The 18,594-nt window shown below is 55.7% G+C and overlaps 3 protein-coding genes across 8 annotated transcripts in view; 2 read left to right on the top strand and 1 right to left on the bottom strand.

The window, feature by feature from the left end:
- SH2D3C (SH2 domain containing 3C) overlaps positions 1-683 on the top strand; it is a 29,906-nt gene extending 29,223 nt beyond the window's left edge. For all 5 annotated transcript variants that reach the window (XM_042913841.1, XM_042913840.1, XM_042913842.1 and 2 more), the window contains one exon: positions 80-683. In XM_042913841.1, coding sequence (XP_042769775.1) covers positions 80-255 — 176 coding nt within the window. In that variant the 3' untranslated portion in view covers positions 256-683. The remainder of the gene's footprint in view (positions 1-79) is intronic.
- A 1,768-nt stretch (positions 684-2,451) lies between these two features.
- TOR2A (torsin family 2 member A) lies at positions 2,452-6,335 on the top strand. 2 transcript variants are annotated; one of them, XM_042913848.1, is made up of 5 exons: positions 2,461-2,809; positions 3,367-3,632; positions 4,384-4,559; positions 5,255-5,382; positions 5,556-6,335. In XM_042913848.1, the coding sequence occupies exons 1-5, from the start codon at positions 2,659-2,661 to the stop codon at positions 5,798-5,800; spliced, it is 966 nt and encodes a 321-aa protein (XP_042769782.1). In that variant the 5' UTR covers positions 2,461-2,658; the 3' UTR covers positions 5,801-6,335. The 2 variants fall into 2 exon arrangements, with proteins under 2 accessions (XP_042769784.1, XP_042769782.1); XM_042913850.1 differs by lacking the exon at positions 5,255-5,382 and having other exon boundaries at positions 2,452-2,809; positions 5,556-5,691.
- TTC16 (tetratricopeptide repeat domain 16) lies at positions 6,273-18,070 on the bottom strand. Its single transcript, XM_042913852.1, is given in 13 exon segments — positions 6,273-7,186; positions 7,591-7,678; positions 9,108-9,288; positions 9,451-9,593; positions 10,126-10,291; positions 12,342-12,483; positions 12,852-13,096; positions 13,738-13,952; positions 16,074-16,203; positions 16,295-16,395; positions 17,367-17,506; positions 17,661-17,766; positions 17,769-18,070. Coding segments are annotated over 13 exon segments (2,469 nt in total). The 5' UTR covers positions 17,943-18,070; the 3' UTR covers positions 6,273-6,548.
- Positions 18,071-18,594: the final 524 nt, after the last annotated feature.

The following is an 18,594-nucleotide window of genomic DNA, read 5'->3' as shown; positions in this document are numbered from 1 at the left end:
CCTTAGGAACAAGGCCCTGGAGCCCCAGGCCTTCCCCAGCTGGATGGTAGTCCCCTGACCTCTGTGCCCTGCCTTGCAGGGTTCCAGGCCCGGCCAGAGCTCCTGGAGGTGTTCAGCACTGAGTTCCAGATGCGCCTCCTCTGGGGCAGCCAGGGCGCCAGCAGCAACCAGGCCCGGCGCTATGAGAAGTTCGACAAGGTCCTCACTGCCCTGTCCCACAAACTGGAGCCTGCTGTCCGCTCCAGCGAGCTGTGACCCCCACGGACCCCTCCCCTCTGCAGCTGCGGGCAGCAACAGGACCAGAGGGGGCACAGACCTTTCCCCAGAGCACCCCAGAGACACTGTGATCAGCCCAAGAATGTTCTGGGCCCAAACCAGGATCTCCGTTGCACTTCCAGGGTCCTGCATGGACCCTGGGCTCCGTCCCACCTGCTACATGCCCGCCAAGTCTCCCTTCAGGAAGAACCGGAACCCTCTCCCTCCCTCCAGCTTCTGCTTCTCCCCTTCCTGCTGAGGTGCCCTGTGCTGGAGCCAGGAGAGAGCCTTCACACCTCCTCACTCTTCTCGGGGCACCTGCCGGACACCAAGGCCTCCACCTGGTTGTAAATATGTCTGTCTGTTCTGTAAATAGATGTACAGAAGCCATGTTCGTTCTTTCATATAATAAACTTTTATGACTCTTTCTTCTGTCTCTCAGGGGGCCCTGGGGTGGAAGGAAGCATCTTTTCTCAGATGAAAAGGGGAAAAAGTGATTCAACGGGAAATGGCCCCTGGGACATTTCAGATTCTACCAGGAGCCAGAGTTACAGCCAATACTAAAATCCAGTCCCAGGGGCGCCTGGGTGGCTCATTTGGTTGAGTGTCAGACTCTTGATTTCACCTCAGGTCATGATCTCGTGGTTCGTGGGTTCGAGCCCCAAATATAAATAAAACCCAGTCCCAGTCCTGGAGGAGCTCACAGACCAGAGGTGGAGATACACGGCTAATTCCAACCAGTGGGAGAAATCCTGGGCCGCCCCTACTAAGGGGAAGCCCAGCTAAGTTTCCCACAAAAGCACTACCAAGCATTTCAGATGTTTGGGGTGGAAGGGTGCTTTTTTTTCTTTTTTAGAGAGAAAGTGCAAGTGAGCAAGGATCAGAGAGAGAGAATCCCACAACGGACCGAGAGAGAGGGAGAGGGAGAGAGACAGAAAGAGAGAGAGAGAGAGAGAGAGAGAGAGGCGGGGCTCACCCGCTCGTGCTCACCTGATATGGTACTCGAACTCAGAAACTCTGAGATCATGCCCTTAGCCGGAGCTGAAGTCAGATGCTCAATGACTGAGCCACCTAGGCACCCGGGCTTTTTGAAATTTCGGATTCCAATTCCCTCTGGAAAATTGAGAACTGGAGGTAGAAGGTACTCCCCCTGGGTCACTGCAGCAGAATGAGGAAGGCTGGAACCTGGGTGTCCTGACCTGGACTTCTTTGAAGTGGCCCCAGAAGGCTTTGTGTGTGTACATGTGTGTGTGTGTGTGTGTGTGTGTACGTGTGTGTGTGTGTGTGTGTGTGCGCATGTGCACACGAGTAGGGTAGCTGGGGCAGGGAATCTCTAAAAAGGGCCCTGAAAGCAGTTGTTTTGATTCCATGGATAGGGGAGGTAGGCAATATGGATCAAAACGATTCCTGGCCAGGCTGGACACCTGTGGAGCCTGTTCACTGAATACAAAACTTCTGGGGTCCTTTGCCTTCTAAATCCTTTGACCAAGAGAGGCTGGCTAACATAGTGCATTAGATCTTTGGCAGCAGCTTGACTCGGGTGGCCTTGGACAAGAGGCTTAATCCCTTGGATCCCAATTTCCTCCTCAATGAAATGCGGACAATAACAAGATCAGTTCCTCAGGATTGATGTTCAAGCACTTAGGGCACAGTAGCTGCTAGGTAGGGGATTGCCATGTTTCATACATAATAGATTGTCAATAATCATTTATCGATTACTGAGGCAAAACACTTTGCCTGTATCTCATTGAAATATCACCATCTCTTATTTTAAGTTTATTTATTTTGAGAGAGAAAGAGAGAGAGAGAGAGAGAGGTGGAGGGACAGAGGAGGAGAATCCTAAGTAGGGTCCGCACTGTTAGTGAGATCATGACCTGAGCCAAAATCAAGATTCCAACGCTTAACCCACTGAGCCACCCAGGCGCCCCAAAATACACTATTTCTCTTCCTGACAGGCACTGTTATGATCTATAAGGCACCTAACACTAATGGCACGTAGTAGGTGCTCACCAAAAGCTATATTACTGAGCGCTCTTTTATCGTGTAAAAGAAAAAAAGAGCACGGAAAGGGCTCTTTGCAAGTTTTAAGGTGCCGCACAAGTTTTTGCTACAATTGTTACGTCACCCTTTGTGGCATAAACCTTTATTATTCTTTCGGCACGATTATGGTCTCCTAGTTACCGTGGCCGTGGAAACGTGGCCCGCCGTCCTGGATTGGACGGTTCGCGGGCTCCCCCTTAGAGGCTACCTTGCGGTTCTGCTGCCGGACGGCGGCGCGGGCCTTTCAGAGGGGAGCCGGGAGTTGTAGTCTACGGACAGTGGCTGCCACGGAATGATGCACGCCGGGAATTGTGGTTCTAGGGAGGGGCGGTTGGCCCAGACCCGGCTCCGGCCTCACCCGTATGGCGGCTGCGACACGCGGCTGCCGGCCCTGGGGCTCGCTCCTCGGGTTGCTGGGGTTGGTCTCGGCCGCGGCCGCCGCCTGGGACCTGACTTCGCTGCATTGCCACTTCGGCACCTTCTGCGAATGTGACTTCCAGCCTGACTTCCAAGGTGAGGAGCCGCAGGAGCGCGGGGGGCCGGCGGACCGGGGAGCCTTTGCACCCAAGGGTTGCGCCAGGGCCAGACCTGGAGGGTAGAACCGAGGGCCGGGACACTCGGACTTCCGGATGGCTGGGGCCGGAAGTGGGCCCGGCGTTGCGGGACTGAGAGCCTGGAGCTCCGGACTTGGGGCGTAGGTTTGAGGAAGCCTTTTTGGGGTCCAGGGAGAGCCCTGCCAGGATGGAGAGAGGCATTTGACAGCAGGGCCTTGGGGGGGAAGATTGGGCTTCCACAGGGGAGAAGCCTGCCTCGGGCGTGGTCAGGAGCCTTGGGCCAACCCTGCTGACAGCTCACACCCACTTGGAGCTGAGCTGAGTCAGCTCTCAGGGTGGCTGCTGTAGCCGGAGACCCCAAGGGCCCCACTCCCTTTCTACAGAAAGGGAACGTAAAAATGTCCCGGAACGCAGGGAACCCTCGACCGGGTTTCCAGATAGGACTCCTCCCCACCCCCTTCCGTGACAAGCTTGTGTGTGTCCTCAGCTCTGATTCTGCCCTTCTTGTGGCCCTAGGTCTGGAGTGTGACCTGGCCCAGCACCTTGCCGGCCAGCACTTGGCCAAGGCGCTGGTGGTGAAGGCACTGAAGGCCTTCGTGCAGGACCCAGCCCCCACCAAGCCACTGGTCCTCTCCCTGCATGGCTGGACAGGCACTGGCAAGTCCTATGTCAGCTCCCTGCTGGCGCGCTACCTTTTCCGGGGTGGTCTCCGCAGCCCTCATGTACACCACTTTTCCCCCGTCATCCACTTCCCCCACCCCGGCCACGTGGAGCGCTACAAGGTAGGCTGGTGGCATCCTGGGCCACCATTCACCTGCATGTTGGGGTGCCAGACCCTAGGGAGTGAATGAATCCTCAGTCCAGAGAGGGAGAGTCACTTGCTCCAAGCCACACAGCCCGTTGGAGCCCCAGCCCTCAGGACCCATCATGACCAGAGCTTCTACCTGGCAGGGAGTTCTTGCTTTAAATCCTGGCGGGGGAGGGGGGTGAGGGGCAGTAATGGTACCTTCCTGCCAAGGTTGTTGCCGGGGACACGGGATCATATAGTTGCAGGTATTATTTATTGAGCACTTACCTTTGCCAGACAGCCTGCGTTATCTTCATTCTGCAAAGCATAGTCCCAATTTGAGGCTCAGAGGAAGCATTCAGTAAATAGTCGCTCTTACTACTATTATTGTTGTTGATTGCAAGGTACTTTGCAGGCTGATCTGTTTCAGCTGTCAATATTACTGGGCAGGTTCAGGGGGCATAAAGGAACCTTCCCCTTTTATGGAAAGTAGGAAGTATCGGAGAATGAGGCCTGATCAGGCTGACGTAAGGCCTGGGTTTGAGTCTCTGTGAGCCTGCTGACTTGCTCTGTGAGCTTGAATAAGTCTCTCGCTTCTCAGGGCCACAGTTTTGCCCGCAGCCCCATGAAAGGATTAGTTTTTTCTGGGAGACCATACCCTCCTGGGAAGAGGATTAGTTTTGGCCTTGGGAAGAAGTCTGGGGTTAGAGGAGCATCTCCCTCAGATTCCTGCCTCTCCCCTGCAGAAGGATCTTAAGAGCTGGGTCCAGGGGAACCTCACTGCCTGCAGCCGCTCCCTCTTCCTCTTTGACGAGATGGACAAGCTGGCCCCAGGCCTGATGGAGGTCCTGCGACCTTTCCTGGGCTCCTCCTGGGTTGTGTTCGGGACCAACTATCGAAAAGCCATCTTCATCTTCATCAGGTGGGTCCAGCTCTGCAGCAGGATGGTACGGGGACACCTGTCCAAGGTCTCAGCTATCCAGTCTTGGCCTGCGGTCCCATAGCAGAATACCTTTCCTCCCCCCACCCCCAGGCCCAGTTGGGCTTTTCCAAAGCCCCTTACACTCTCACTGTGACACTGTTATTCACATTTTGACATTTTCAAAGCCCATTCCAGGCTCAGTCTTTGGGATCTTCACTATTTGTTTGTGGAAGCCTGCTAGGTTAAGGGGCTTCCCTCTTTTGTGGCCAGGAGGACACAGACCTGGGAAAAACAGGACTGGAATTCTAGTCCCACCTCTAAGAGTCCTAGCTATGTTTCCTTGGGCAAATCACTTCACCTCTCTGAACTCCCATCTCCTTTTCTGCACAGCAGGGCCAATATCAATGCCTCACTGTCCTCCTAGAGGCCAGGGGAGGGAAAGTCAGTTAAGGGACCCAAAAGTGTTTTGTAAACTCTAAAGTGCGTGGCACATATAGGTGAATTTCCAGGGGTCACGGTTGTAGACACAGGCGCCGGAGAGGGGAAGTGGTGCCTGTGCTGTGTTTTCAGTGCGTTTTTTGGCTCCTGCTGGTACTGAGCTGGGTCCCCAGGCTCAGGTTGTGTTAGGTGGCACGTGGGAAGCAGGGGCCATCCTGCCCCTCCTGAGCCGTGGCCTGCGTCCGCCATGGTTTCAGCAACACTGGTGGTGAGCAGATCAACCAGGTGGCACTGGAGGCGTGGCGCGGCCGCCGGGACCGTGAGGAGATCCGCCTACAGGAACTGGAGCTGGTCATCTCCCAGGCTGTGCTGGACAACCCGCACCGTGAGTTCAGCTCAGGAGGCCCCCCCTGGGGTAACTTCAGCAGGTTGGGGCTTCACCCAGGGCTGGGTCTGATGCTTTGCCCACCGACCTGGTACTTCTCAGCCCACACTTTGGCGCTCCGGGGCTGTCCCTGAGCCCAACGTAGACCCTTCCCCCATTGTCCCTTCCTGCAGATGGCTTCTGGCGCTCAGGCATCATGGAAGAGCATCTCCTAGACGTCCTGGTGCCTTTCCTCCCACTGCAGCGGCACCATGTGCGGCACTGCGTGCTCAACGAGCTGGCCCAGCTGGGCCTGGAGCCAAGGGATGAGGTCGTCCAGGCTGTGCTGGACAGCACCACCTTCTTCCCTGAGGACGAGCAGCTCTTTTCCTCCAATGGCTGCAAAACTGTGGCTTCCAGGATTGCCTTCTTCCTCTGACTCTCTAGATGGCACCCTTGCCCTCCTGGCCAGGCTGTGCAGGAGAGCCCTGGGGCCTCTTCAGTAGGGACTCTTTTCCTGAGCCTCCTGGAGAGTGAGACCCAGAGTCCAAAGTGAAGATGAGGAGGCATGTTGGCCAGGCCATGGGCCAGGGGCCAGGGCAGGCCCTGGCCTCTTAACTGCTCTCAGGGCATCTTGGCCTTTGCATCCTTCCCTAGGGAAACCACTGGTGACCCCAGAACTTCAGTGAGCCTTGACCTTGCCCTCCAGCTTGAGCCTTCTTAAAATGTGAATTGTAACTCAGGGACTGTGCCTCATGGCTGCTCCCTCCCTCTTCAGTCTTACTCTTGGCCCCTTGGTCTGGCACCATATTCTCAATCCTCCATTCCATACCCTATGTCCCAGTATCGTAAAGCCAAGCTGAGACTTCTCAGTCTCCATGAACAGATGGACACAAGCTGCCACTTGGGCCTAGTTTTTAAAGTTTTTAATTTTATAAGAGAACAAATACAATAAACTTAGCCATGGGACCAGAGGAATGTTGGCTGAGGTATCTAATTGCTCTGGAAGGAGGCTGTTTTGCTGAGTGCCGGTGAGCGTGTGTGTATGGGGGGAGGGGGTTAGAATCTCTTCCATACCCAGCAAGAAGTGAGGGGCTGAATGGTCCCTTCAGAGAACAATGTAACTGCTAGGGCTGGAGTCCTGGCCAGCCTTGATTTTTCTGGCTGGGGTTTTCTGAGACTTAGGCTCAGGCCCTGGTTACTTCAGTCTTGCTGGAACCTGGGCTCGTGCTCTGGCTCAAACTCTGGGCAGCATCAGTCTTGCTGGGCTTCTGGCATTGGCCCTGAGTGGCCTCGGTGCTGCTGGGGCTCCAACTTGGATCATAGAAATCCTTGGTCTTGCTGGGACTTCGGATCAGTCCCCAGCACTGGCCCTGGGTGGCAGCCTTACCGGGTCCCCAGCTATGGCCATGGGCAGCCTTGGTCTTTCTGAACCTCCGCCTTGGGCCCCTAGCGGCCTTGGTTTTGTTAGGCTTTCGTCGTGCGCATCGGGTGGCCTCTGTCTCGCTGGAACTACAGCTCTGGCCCTGGGCAGCCTCCGTCTTGCTGGGCCTCTGGCCCTGGCCCTGGGCGGCCTTCATCTTGCTGGGCCTCCGGCTCTGGCCTTGGGCGGCCGCGGTCTGGCTGGGCCTCCGGCTCTGGCCCCGGGCGGCCTCGTTTTCTCTGGGGCTGTGGCTCAATTTTAGGTCTTCCCCGTTCTCCAACAGGTCTGAGGATTGAGTCTTCAGCAGTGAGGAGATTGAGGATGTCACAGCAGTGCCCGAGGTGCTCTTGTATTCCTGGCAGGTAGTGGACATCTCTGTCTCTGAGGTGGACAGGGTCCTGACTGGGAAGGATGTGCCAAGGGTACCTGTCAGGCTGCCCTTCGCAGACAGCTCCAGGAAAAGGAGGTGTCCGTCTCACCCTTGCCTATGCCCCACAGGCCTTGCGTGGCCAAGGGGAAGGTCTGCCAGACGACACCAGCCCAGCCCTCCTCGGCAACCCAAGCGCTGCAGGCGGGCCAGGGCTGTAGGATAAGCGGGAGACGGTAAGGACCCCCCTCGTGCAGCCCTCACTGAGGGTTCACCACACCCCTTGCAAAGCGAGGATCCTTACTCCTGCTTTAGAGTCACACAGCTGTAAGAAGCAGAGCCCAGAAGCATCTACGGGCCAGAGAGTCTCTGACCCCTGACCTTGGCCCACTCTGCCGCTTTGGTGTACTCAGGGCCGGCAGGAGCGCTGGGGACTTACAGCCGAAGATGCAGCCTGAAGAGGTCTGGCTGAGGTAGCTGTTGGACAGGGACCTCACCTTGCTGGCTGCGGCCTTCGGCTTCTCCTCCTAGGGCAGAGACAGGCAAGGCAGTCACCGGCTGTGGGAGGCCGTGGGCCAGTGGCACAGCTCTGGAAGGAAGACCAGCAGCTTAGAGCTCCTCAAGCGTCCCCAGTTGGGGCTGGGTGGGGGACACGGACAGGCTAAGACTGGCCAGGAAGGGGAGTGGGCAGACCAGACCGGCATGGCACTCTGAGAAAGGGAGTGTTTGGGCAGCTGCTTGGGCCTCAGTTTCAAAAGGCAAATGAGTTCAAGTGTGGGACAGGCTTCTGTAAACGGTAAAGTGCTGTGCCCTGGGGAACAGCTAGTGAAGAATGGAGGAATGTTTTTACACTTTACATGCCTCTCCCATTTCATCCTCCCACATATCTGGGAGGGAACTACCCTCTCATGGTCCAGAAACCCAGGCTACGGGTGCCGCAGCAGCCTGCCCGGGACACGCAGCTAAGAAAGCAGAGAGGCGGGGCTTGAATCCGGGCCTGCAGGATGCCACAGCCAGGCGTGTGGCTGCTGGACCCCTCCGACCCACTCACGCCTGCAGGCTGAGGGGAATGGAAGTGAGGACGGGCAGGCGCTAGCTCTACCTCGCCCTGAGGGAGGGAGCTCATGATGACTTCGGAGGGCACACAAATCAAAGTTCTGCATTTGTGTGTTGCAGCGTGAGCTAAAAAACTAGCGCTGGCTGTTGCCGTTTATGGCAAAGGGATGCTCGTGGTCCGTTTACTCATTCGTAACGTTTCCTCTGAACACAAGTGTACTCGCATCAGCAGTGGAGCGGACAAATCGTGGGGCTTCCACAGGATGGAATTCTCTACAGCGATGAGAATGAGCGGTCAGCTTAGATGCATCTCACCAACAAGCTTAGTGAAAGGAGTCAGACAAGCGGGCACACTGTATCTGTCCACGGGCGTGAACAGACACGTTCATTTGTGATGTCAGCAGTCAGGACAGCCTTGGGGGTACGCTGGGCTAGGGGAGGGACCTGGCAGGGGGCCTGGGAATGTGGTCTTTCAAAAGATAATGGTGTCGTGGGTGTATTCAGTTTGTGAAAATTCATCAGCTCGCTCCCTTAGGATTTGTGTACTTTTCTATATTTACATTACATTCAATAAAAAATTTTTTTGAACTGGATTGCAGAATTAAGAAAATCCTGGCACAGCCAGCACACACAGAAGTTATGAAGGTGAGTGTGGCCAAGTGTGGCAAGGCCTCCTTGTGAGGGGCCCACATCCTCGTGTGCCCTTCCTCAGGGGTGTACCCCTTACTGGTACCATCCCCGTCTCAGAGCAGAATGTCCCCAGTCCGAGTCACACAGCTGAGTGGCGGCAGAGCCAGACCCGGATGCCAGCCTCCAGCCAATCTGCATCCCTCAGCCCTGGCTTGGGGTACGCTCCCCCAGACCTCCAGGGCCCTAGGCCCCAGCATGTGGCACACTCACCTGTTTTTCCTCCTTCTTGGGGGCCTCAGCTTCTTCCTTTGGACCTTCTGGCTTTCCCTCCAGGGTCTGGGGGGTGGTGGCCTTGAGCTCTTCAGAGGTCTCGGCCGAAGGCTGTTCCTGCTTCCACCTGAGCTGCAGGGCCCGTGCCTTGTGGCGCTCTCGCTCCCGCTCCCTGAGCTGCCTGCCAAGCCATGGCCCCAGAGCCCTGGGTAAGCCCCCCGCCAGACTCAGCCCACCAGCCCCGGGGGCTGGAGAATGGCCTGAGGAGGCAGTGGGGTAGGAGGAGTCTTGACCCCCGGCCATTTCCCGCTCCTGGCCCTAGGTCCCCACTTGAGGAACTTGCCCCACGATGCCTTGAGGGATGCCAGCCTGCGGGCTGCTCTCCGACACCCGATCCAGCTGCAACCTGGCCAGGTGGGCCGCCTGGCTGCCGAGCACCTCCTCCACCGACATGCCCGGGAAGAGGTTGGTCATCAGGGGGAGCAGCTGCCAGGAAAGAGCCGGGTGTGGGCCAGGGCAGGGGGCGAAGGGTGTGGCGCTGCCCTGCCCTTGCAGAGCCCTTCTCAGAGCTGACGTGGGAAGCGTTTACAAATTGCGGTTTTTAGAGGGCCAGACCTCCTTGCTCCAGAACTGGGAGGAGCCTGTGAGGAGGCCTACCGGAAGACAGCACACTGACCCCAACCTGGCCAGCCAACTGCAGGTGCTGGAGCCAGCCTGTGGGGGGTTGGCCTCTAAGTGTGTGCCCTGGGGCAAGGGAACTGACCTCTCTGAACCAACCCTACCCTCTTCACCTGCAAATTGGGGGTGATAATAATGTTACCTGTCTCATGGGGTGCTGAAGAGGGGAAACGGCAATGCGAGTTGAAGTGGCTAGAACAGGACCTGGCACACTGTAAGTGCTTGGCATTGGCCGCTGTTAGATTTTCTAGGAAACCAGACTGCTGGGAACAGGGGGTCTCTTTAAGCAACAGTGGGTATTGATTCTGGAGCCCGCCCTCCTGGCCCAGCAGGAACCCACCTTAGGTTGTTTGGGGTTGAGGAGCAGGACGGTGGCAACATCCAGGCGGGCCCCCAGAATATTCTGCAGGAGCTGCCGGCTCCTGGCACGGTGCAGGTAGTACTGGGCCTTCCGGGGGTTGTGCTGGATGGCCACTGAGAAGTGGCTCTCTGCCTTATGGAACTGCCTGCAGGACACAGGGGGTCACAGGCTGCTGTGAGCTGGGCCCTCTGGAGGGAAATAGCAATTGCTGGGCCCCATTGGGGAGTCTGGGGAAAATGAGGCTGGTCTCTGCTCCCCCAACTCCACCATGCCCCTCTGCTCTTCTAACACTAACACTCTTAATGGCCCCAACACTTAAATGCTAGTATAAGACCCCAATGTAAGTGAATGTTTTTTTTAAAATAAAGCTTATTTATTTTGAGAGAGAGGGAGGGGGAGAAAGTGGGGGGAGGGGAGGGGCAGAGAGAGAGAGAGAGAATCCCAAGCAGACTCCTTGCTATCAGCCTGTCAGCACAGATCCCAACGTGGGGCTCCATCTCGAGAACCGTAAGATCAAGATCTGAGGCCAGGGGTGCCTGGGTGGCTCAGCTGGTTGGGCATCCGACTTCAGCTCAGGTCATGATCTCGCGGGTCACGAGTTCGAGCCCCACGTTGGGTTCTGTGCTGACAGCTCAGAGCCTGGAGCCTGCTTCAGATTCTGTGTCTCCCTCTCTCTTTGCCCCTCCCCTGCTCATGCTCCGTCTCTGTCTCTCTCTGTCTCTCTCTCTCTCTCTCTCACTCAAAGATAAATAACATTAAAAAAAAAAAAAAAAAGACCTGAGCCAAAATCAAATCAGACACTTAACTGACTGAGCCACCCTGGCACCCCTCTAAGTGAATGTTTTTAATATCTATGAGTAAGGAAGACCTTTCTGAGAATGTCACAAACCCAAGAGCTAAAAAGGAGAAAATTAATTTGACTACGATTTAATCCCAAGTTACCGAGTAGCAAAACCACCACAAAGGAACGCTAATAAATAGGAGAAATATATTTTCCCACAGAGGCAGACGATAATTTTCCCAGCCTACAAAGAACTCTGTAACAACAACAAAAAGTTTTAAAGAGCAATTTATCATTAAAAAAAAAAAATCTGGTTGGGACCAGCCATAATGATGAACACGCACAAAAGGTGAAGCAGTGCACTAGCCATTTAAACTTGCAACATAAACGAACTCGAGAGTGTTTCTTTGCCTACTGCATTAGCAGAGTTGAAAATAGTCTTAAAAAAGAAAAGAAGAAAAGAAAACAGTCTTAACACCTGGCACTAAGGAGATTTGGGAAAACGAAGACTCCTTTCCTGGGGGAAGTTTACAGCGGCTTACTATTTGTGGAGAACAACTGGATATTATGGTTTTCTTTGTTTTTTTTTTTAAGTTTATTTCTTTTGAAAGGGAGAGGCAGCGCTAGTGGGGAGGGGCACAGAGAGGGAGAGAGAGAGAATCCCAAGTAGCCTCTGCACTATCAGCATGAAGCCAAGGAGGTGGGGCTCAATCTCACAAACCGTTGAGATCAAGACCTGAGCTGAAATCAAGAGTTGGACACTCAACTGACTTGACCCACCCAGGTGTCCCAAGATACTGTTTTAAAATGTTAAATGTTCACACCCTTTAACACAACAATTTGGCTTCCAGCAATCTAACTGTGGCATTCCTAGTATAATGCATGAAAATGTATATCTTGGGTGCTCATTACGTTATGTATAAAAAAAAAACAAAAACAAACAAACAAAAAAATCCCAGAAAACAGCCCAAATATTCATCATAGAAAGGTGTCTAAAGAAATGAATTGTGGTACTTCCATAGAATGGAATACCATGCAAATAATAAAGAAGAATGATATAGTCGCATATATAATAAGATCGGAAGTCAAAACACAGTTTAACGTTATTTCATTTTGTAAAATGGTACTAATTGTTAATATATACATAGGAGGGGCGCCTGGGTGGCTCAGTCCGTTAGGGCTCTGATGGTGATCAGATGGTGATCTCACAGTTCCTGAGTTTAAGCCCCACACGGAACACTGGAGATATTTTATAAAAAGTGCAATTACCATAACAATATTCTGAAAAAAGTGACTAATTTTTCACAAAAACTTGCCTGGGAGAGCAGAGGATCTCGACCCAGGGTCCCAGCAGGCGGCCTCGAGCCATGCCCCGCCCCCCAGCGCCACGGGGTCCCGCCCACAAGTCACGCACCTGCTCCTATGCTCGCAGAAGCCCATCTTCTCCTGCAGCAGGCCCATGCGGATGTTGGCACCCTCGTCCTGTGGGCTCAGTGCCAGCGCCTGCTGGTAGTCCGCCTCCGCAAAGGTCAGGTTGCCCAGCTGAAAGAAACAATCTGGGGCCCAGGGACCCGGGGACAGGGGGCTGAGTGGGTCCTCAAGCCCAGTGCCCAGGAGCCCCAGCCCCGCTTCCCCACCCCCAGGGGATCCTGAGACTGGTGGCTCCGAACTCCCGTGGGCGGCGGAGGGCACCTGCCGGTGGTGGAGGGTGCCTGCCGTGGTTTGCCTTGCCTCGGGGCACCTTTTACCAGTAGCCTGATTCTCAGCAGTATGAATAGACTGTAGCCCTTGTCTAAGGCAGCACTTCCCAAAGTGTGTCCCCAGGGCACTGAGGCTCTCTCCCTCCTCCCGTCCTCCCTCCTTCGGGGGCCTCAAGTGCCCAGCCCGGACTGGACTTCGAGGGGCAGGGGCAGCCCGCGCTCACCCCCGCGGTTGATGTACAGGCCTTTCTCCTGCTGCTCGTCCCTGAGGGCTTTGTTGAGCAGCAGCACCCCCTCCTGGTAGGCACCCTGCATGTAGCAGTGCACCGCGAAGTCGTTGTAGGCCAGCAGCAGCTGCCGCTGCGCCTGCTGCGCGATGTCCTCCTGGCGCTCGCTCATCATGTCCAGCGCCTTCAGGATGTCCTCCACAGCCGCGTCAAACTCCCAGAGGCGGCGGTACATGATGCCCCTGCGGGGGAGGGGCATGAGGGCCAAGGCACCCCCACCAACCGGGGTGGCCAGCCAGACTGTTGGCCACTCTGGACCATCTTGACCGGGGGAGGTGGCGTGAGGGCCCCCCTCCTCGGCCACTAGCTTAGATGTGGGGCGGGCTCTGGGTTACCACTTGGATAACCTGCTGGTCACTGGTAGTTTCGTTTTACTCAAAAATAGCTTCCACCTTTATTTTTGGGAAGCAGGTGCACGCCAACCTCTATGCAAAAGGCCTTTTTGTACGTGGGGTGGATGTTTTACCCCACTGTTTATATGCACAAACCTAGGTTCAAGGAACTTAAACGGCCCCAAATCGTGTACTGAGTCCTGGGCGGGGGGGAAGATTCAAACCCAAGCCTGTCCACTGAGCTGGGCTGAGCCTGCCAGCATGGATGCTCAGCAGGCCTGGGGGGCCAGAATTCCCAGGTTAACTGAGGCGGCTGCCTGCCCCTCCTCTAAGGGCGAGAGCAGCTACAACCTTCTCCCCAGCTTTGACCCTAATGGGTTGTAGGGAAAGATTATTAGAGGCTACATGGGGAAACTGAGGCCTGGGGAGGATCAACGCCTCTCCTGAGTCCACACAGCATGATCCAAGATGGGCACCTCCCCACACAGTACCGGAAAAGAAAGAGGCCTGGATCCAGAGGGTTGTTCTCGATGGCACAGTTGATGCGCTGCAGAGCGTAATGAAGCTTGCCCTGCACGGCTAGGATCCCGGCATCTTGGCGAGCCTGCTGGGCTTGGTCCACCATCATCTTGAGCAGCACCTTGGCCTGTGGGTGCTTGGGGTCCAACAGCAAGGCTCTGTGCAGGTCTCGATAGCAGAGGCTGGGCTGCAGGGGGCCAATGATGGCATCAGGGCCGCAGGCTCAGCCGAGCTCCGACCCGTCCCGTGGTGAAAGCACACCTCCAGGCCTATAGGGGCCTTTCTCTGGGCAGGCAGGCACCGTGTCCCCCATCCTCAGTGCCCCCGCATTGCTATTCCGCCTTTTGTTTTTGGCCTCATGACGGAAGCAGGGAGCATTATGGGAAAATCCCATCCCAGGCCCCATCCCTGCTGGTCCCTCTCCAGATGTGACCTCAGGTGAGCCAGGTCAGCCTGAGTGGTTTCTGCTGTAGAATGGGGCTGCATATGCCTCCTCCTTGGAGAACTTCTTCAAAGCTCACTCGAGGTGGGTGGAGGGTGTGTCCTCCTGACCGTGACTGTCATTTCCTCCCTATCCTCCCACGCACATGCCTTCCCCAACTCCCCTGACCTTTAAGCCCAAGACCGCTCTGGCAAGGAACAGATACAGACCTGGGCACAAACAGAAAACATCCCCAGGCAAATACCTTCCACTGGGTAAGCAAATCTGTCAGTGAGTCAACAAACAGTTTTAGCAAGCATTATGTGGCCTGTAGGGTAATTGGTTGGAGGGTGAGCACAGCAAACAGTGTGGACACCAGGTGCGAGTGGAAGTCAGGAGGAGGAAGATGGCAGAGGCAAGGGACAGGGCTTTGGAGCAGGTGGGCTTGGGTTCAAAGGCAGCACCAATGAGAGCTGGCTGTGTGACCTTGGACAGGCCCTCTGGACCCAGCTCCTCATCTGTGAAAAGAGGACAATGGGTTGTATCTAAAGGGGGTTACCTCGAGTCTTAAAGACAAGTATGGGTCAAGTGCTTTGAAGGTGTGTACATATGACAGAGGTGGAGGTGGCAGGAGGGGCTGAACTCCCACAGTCGGCAATTACTGATAATTACAATAATTATGAGTCTCCTGCCTCGGGAGGAGACTCTCTCACTGAGTCACTGTGGGGCCCAGAAGCCCAGACCCCAGCATGGAGAGGCTCAGGTTTCCGGCTACCCCCAGGATGCACCACCTGGTGACTGAGGTGAACCCACCCAGCCCTTCCTTCGTCCCCCCGAGTTCTCTCACTCCCACGCACCAGGCCAAGCAGGAACACCAGGCATTGTTCTGGATCCTTCCCTTTCCCTCAAGCCCTCTCACGTCCGTCTCTGTTCCTGACTTCCAAAGGACTGTGGGACTTGCCCCTTTCCTGCCACCCCCATGGCCACCCTCCCTTCTACCTTCCTCTCCAGCTGGACGGCACCCAGGCTCCCGGCCTCCCGACCTGCCCCTCCAGCCCAAACTCCACCTGGCAGCCAAAAGGATCTTTTGAAAGCCCACTGCCCCAGGGAGCTCCCCTTTGAGGCTCCTGCTTCCCCAGGAAAAAGTCAGGGTCCTCTTCAGTTCACAAGACCCTGCCTGATGCCCTCTCATACCTGCAGTCCCCTCCTCTCTTGTGACCCCAAGTCTCCCTTGCCCCCAAGCTGTTCCCTATACTGTCTGGCCCCATGCCCAGTGCAGGGCTCCTAAAATGTTCACTGAGGCAAATAAGGAGAGAAAGGGGGTGCCTGGGTGGCTCAGTTGGTTAAGCATCCGACTCTTGGTTTTAGCTCAGGTCACGATCTCACATTATGTGAGTTCGAGCCCTACGTCAGGCTCTGCACCTATGCGGAGCCTGCTTGGGATTCTGCCCTTCCCCTGCTCATGCTCTCTCTCCCTCTCAAAATAAATAAATAAGCATTTTTAAAAAAAATAAGGAGACAAAGGAAGGGAGGAGGAAGGGCTGCCTTATCTAATGGATCCTTGGGTGCCCCCACACTCATGAAATCATTCTTTGTGTAATTATCTGCTTAAGGACGTCTCCCCTGGGCTGTGAGTTCCATAAGGGCAGGGATGGCATAGGTTTCTCACCCTGGGGTTTCTGAGGGCCGACACAGGCCTGGCACAGAGCCAGAGCTGAGTGACAACAGGACAACTATGTTGAGTGGTCAGTGACGGCTGGGGACTCTGCCCGGAGAGGACAGTGTCGCCACCACATGGACAGCTTAGCGGCCTCCTGTAATCGCAGGGTATGCTGGGGGCACCCAGGCAGGGGGAGGGCCACCCTCGCCCTGCCCTCCCTGCTCTACCTTCTGGAAGAAGTTGTAGAGCCTGGCCCGGAGGATGTAGATGTCGGCATTGGTCGTGCCAAGCTGCACCTCCTTGGTGACGAGTGAGAGGCAGTCCTGGTGCCGTTTGAGGGCCAGGAGACAGGCCATGCTGAGGGTAGGGGGCAGAGGCACTCTGTCTGCCAGGCGAGAGGGGCAGGAAGGGGCTGCCAGGGGAACAAGGACACATGCCGGGCACTCACCATCGGTAACGGAAGCTGGCTTTCTCGGGCTGGAGTGCAGAGGCTTGTGAGAAGATTTTCAGGGCATCCAGGAAGGCACGCTGTTCGAGCAGGCACTGGCCCTGGGGACACAGAGGGGAGTCACTCCTGCTTGAAACCCAGCAGCACCTATCAGTTGCAGGGGGCACCACTGGGGCAGGAGGGAAGAGAGACAAGAGACAGGGACACGGCCCTTCAGATCTAGGAGAAAATTCAGGGGACAGAGACACAGAGATGGAGAGACAGTGACAGAGATGGAAAGAGATACAGAGCTAGGGAGACACAGCAAGAGAATTATACAGTTGACAAAAACACAATACAGGGGCACCTGGGTGGCTCAGCGTCAGTTGGTTAAGGGTCCGACTTTGGCTCTGGTCATGATCTCATGGTTTGTGAGTTCAAGGCCTGCATCAGGCTCTGCCCTGACCATGCAGAGCCTGCTTGGGATTCTCTGTCTCCCCCCCTCTCTCTGCCCCTTCCTTGTTCATGCTCTCTCTCTCTCTCTCTCTCAAAAATAAATAAACATTACAAAAGAGAGGGACAGCAATACAGAAACAGGAACAGAGAGAAACAGCAAGTCTTGGACTTTGTTGGTATTTTGTGACTTAATACTTTTGTCTTGGACTGTGAATGGGGAATGCTCTTACCTTTTTAGTGCCTGAGCCTCTCTAGACGCTAGGTTTGTGTGGCCCAGTACAGTAGCCACCAGCTCGTGTGGCTGTACAAATTTAAATTAATGAATTAAGTAAAACCAAAAAATTAGTTCCCCGGTCACACTGTATCTCAAAGGCTCATCAGTCCCACGTCATCATTGTAATCAGACCACTGTAATCGTCGCAGAAAGCTCTCATTGGGCGATGTTGCGAAACACTTTACCCAGCTCTGGAGGTGGGAGAGGCCATGAGAGGGGCAGCAGGTACGGATGGGACAAGAAGGTCCCTAGAGAGGCGAAGCTGGTCCCTGGAGCAACGAAAACCCCCACAGCCGAAGGGAGAGCCAACAGGCTTGGGTGTGAGGCGGGCGCCCTGGGTGGGCCTGCGGCAGCCCCAGGCACCTGCAGGTAAAGGACGAAGGTAAGCCGCTCCAGGTATTTGGCGTTTTCTGGCTGGAAGGAGTAGGCCCTTCGCAGGTTCAGGGCGGCCGAGGAGAAGTCACAGAGCTGGATGTAGGCCTCGGCGCGTAAAGCGTAGAAGTCTACCTGAGGGAGAGAGGACCCAGGCTGTGTCCGCTCCCCACCGGCCGCTGAGGCCTGATGCTCAGTTACCAGAAGGGACCGAGAGAAGGGGCCTGGCAGGTTCAACGGTGAGGGCAAAGTGCGTGTCAGCAACTGCCCGTGCCCACCGCTCACCAGCTGGGAGTTCAGGTGGAGGGCGCGGGAAAAGTACAGCACGGCCATCTCCCAGTCCTCTCTCTCCAAGCACTGCTGGCCTTGGTGATAGCTGTGGGGGGGGGGGGGGGCAGGAAGCAGAGGGGCTGGCCCTGACTTTGGCCAGCCCAGGGCATACAGCTGCAGCTGCAGGTGGGTTGGGAGGAGGGAGGCTTGGGTGGAGAGACAGGGTTGGGCAGGTAGACAGACACCCAGGGAGAGGAGGCTGGCATTCCTGGAGCTCATCCAGGCCACCATCTTCATCTGCTGGTGTGGGAGAGCCCTGTTACACAGTTGAGTTCACTGAAGCCCAGAGAGGGAGAGTAACCAACCCAAAGCTGTAGGGCATGTCACTGGCTGTGCAGAGTAGGAACCTGGGACCCTGGGACAAGGTAGTCACTCACTACTCCCTGACTTTGAGGGGCACTGTTAATCCCGTGGCCTTTGGCTTTACATCATCGATGTTCTGGAACACCTGGCTGGTCCCAAAGATGCGCTGTAGGGTCCCTTTGGGACTGGATTCACCCATGGCTTTGAGATGTGCTGTGAGGGAGCCGGGTCAAGTTCCAGAGCATCCTAGAACCAAGGGACAGCAAGTTGCGGGGAGGCCTCAGAGATGACCTCTGCTCCACTGACACACTCTCCTCAGGTGTTTTACAGGATGGACGAGGGCTGGAAATGAGGCTGGTAGGAGGCCTCCAGAACAATTTGGGTCCTGGTGGTGCTCCTAGCCCCCTTCCCCTTAGGGATGTTCCAATTTCTCTCCAGTCCTGCTTCTCTCCCTCTCCTATGGTCAAAGTCAAGGGCCAGCGTTCTCGTGCACACACTGCCCTCTGCTCTCCTCCTGGTTCCCCTCAGTTCCAGATCCATCTCCTGACACCCAACACCCTAATGTGTCCAGCAGAGGCCCCGCCCC

This window comes from Panthera leo, chromosome D4, assembly GCF_018350215.1.
Source record: "Panthera leo isolate Ple1 chromosome D4, P.leo_Ple1_pat1.1, whole genome shotgun sequence".
Lineage (NCBI taxonomy): Eukaryota > Metazoa > Chordata > Mammalia > Carnivora > Felidae > Panthera > Panthera leo.
The sequence above is the reverse complement of the archived record's forward strand: the minus strand, read 5'-3'. Positions and strand labels throughout refer to the sequence as shown.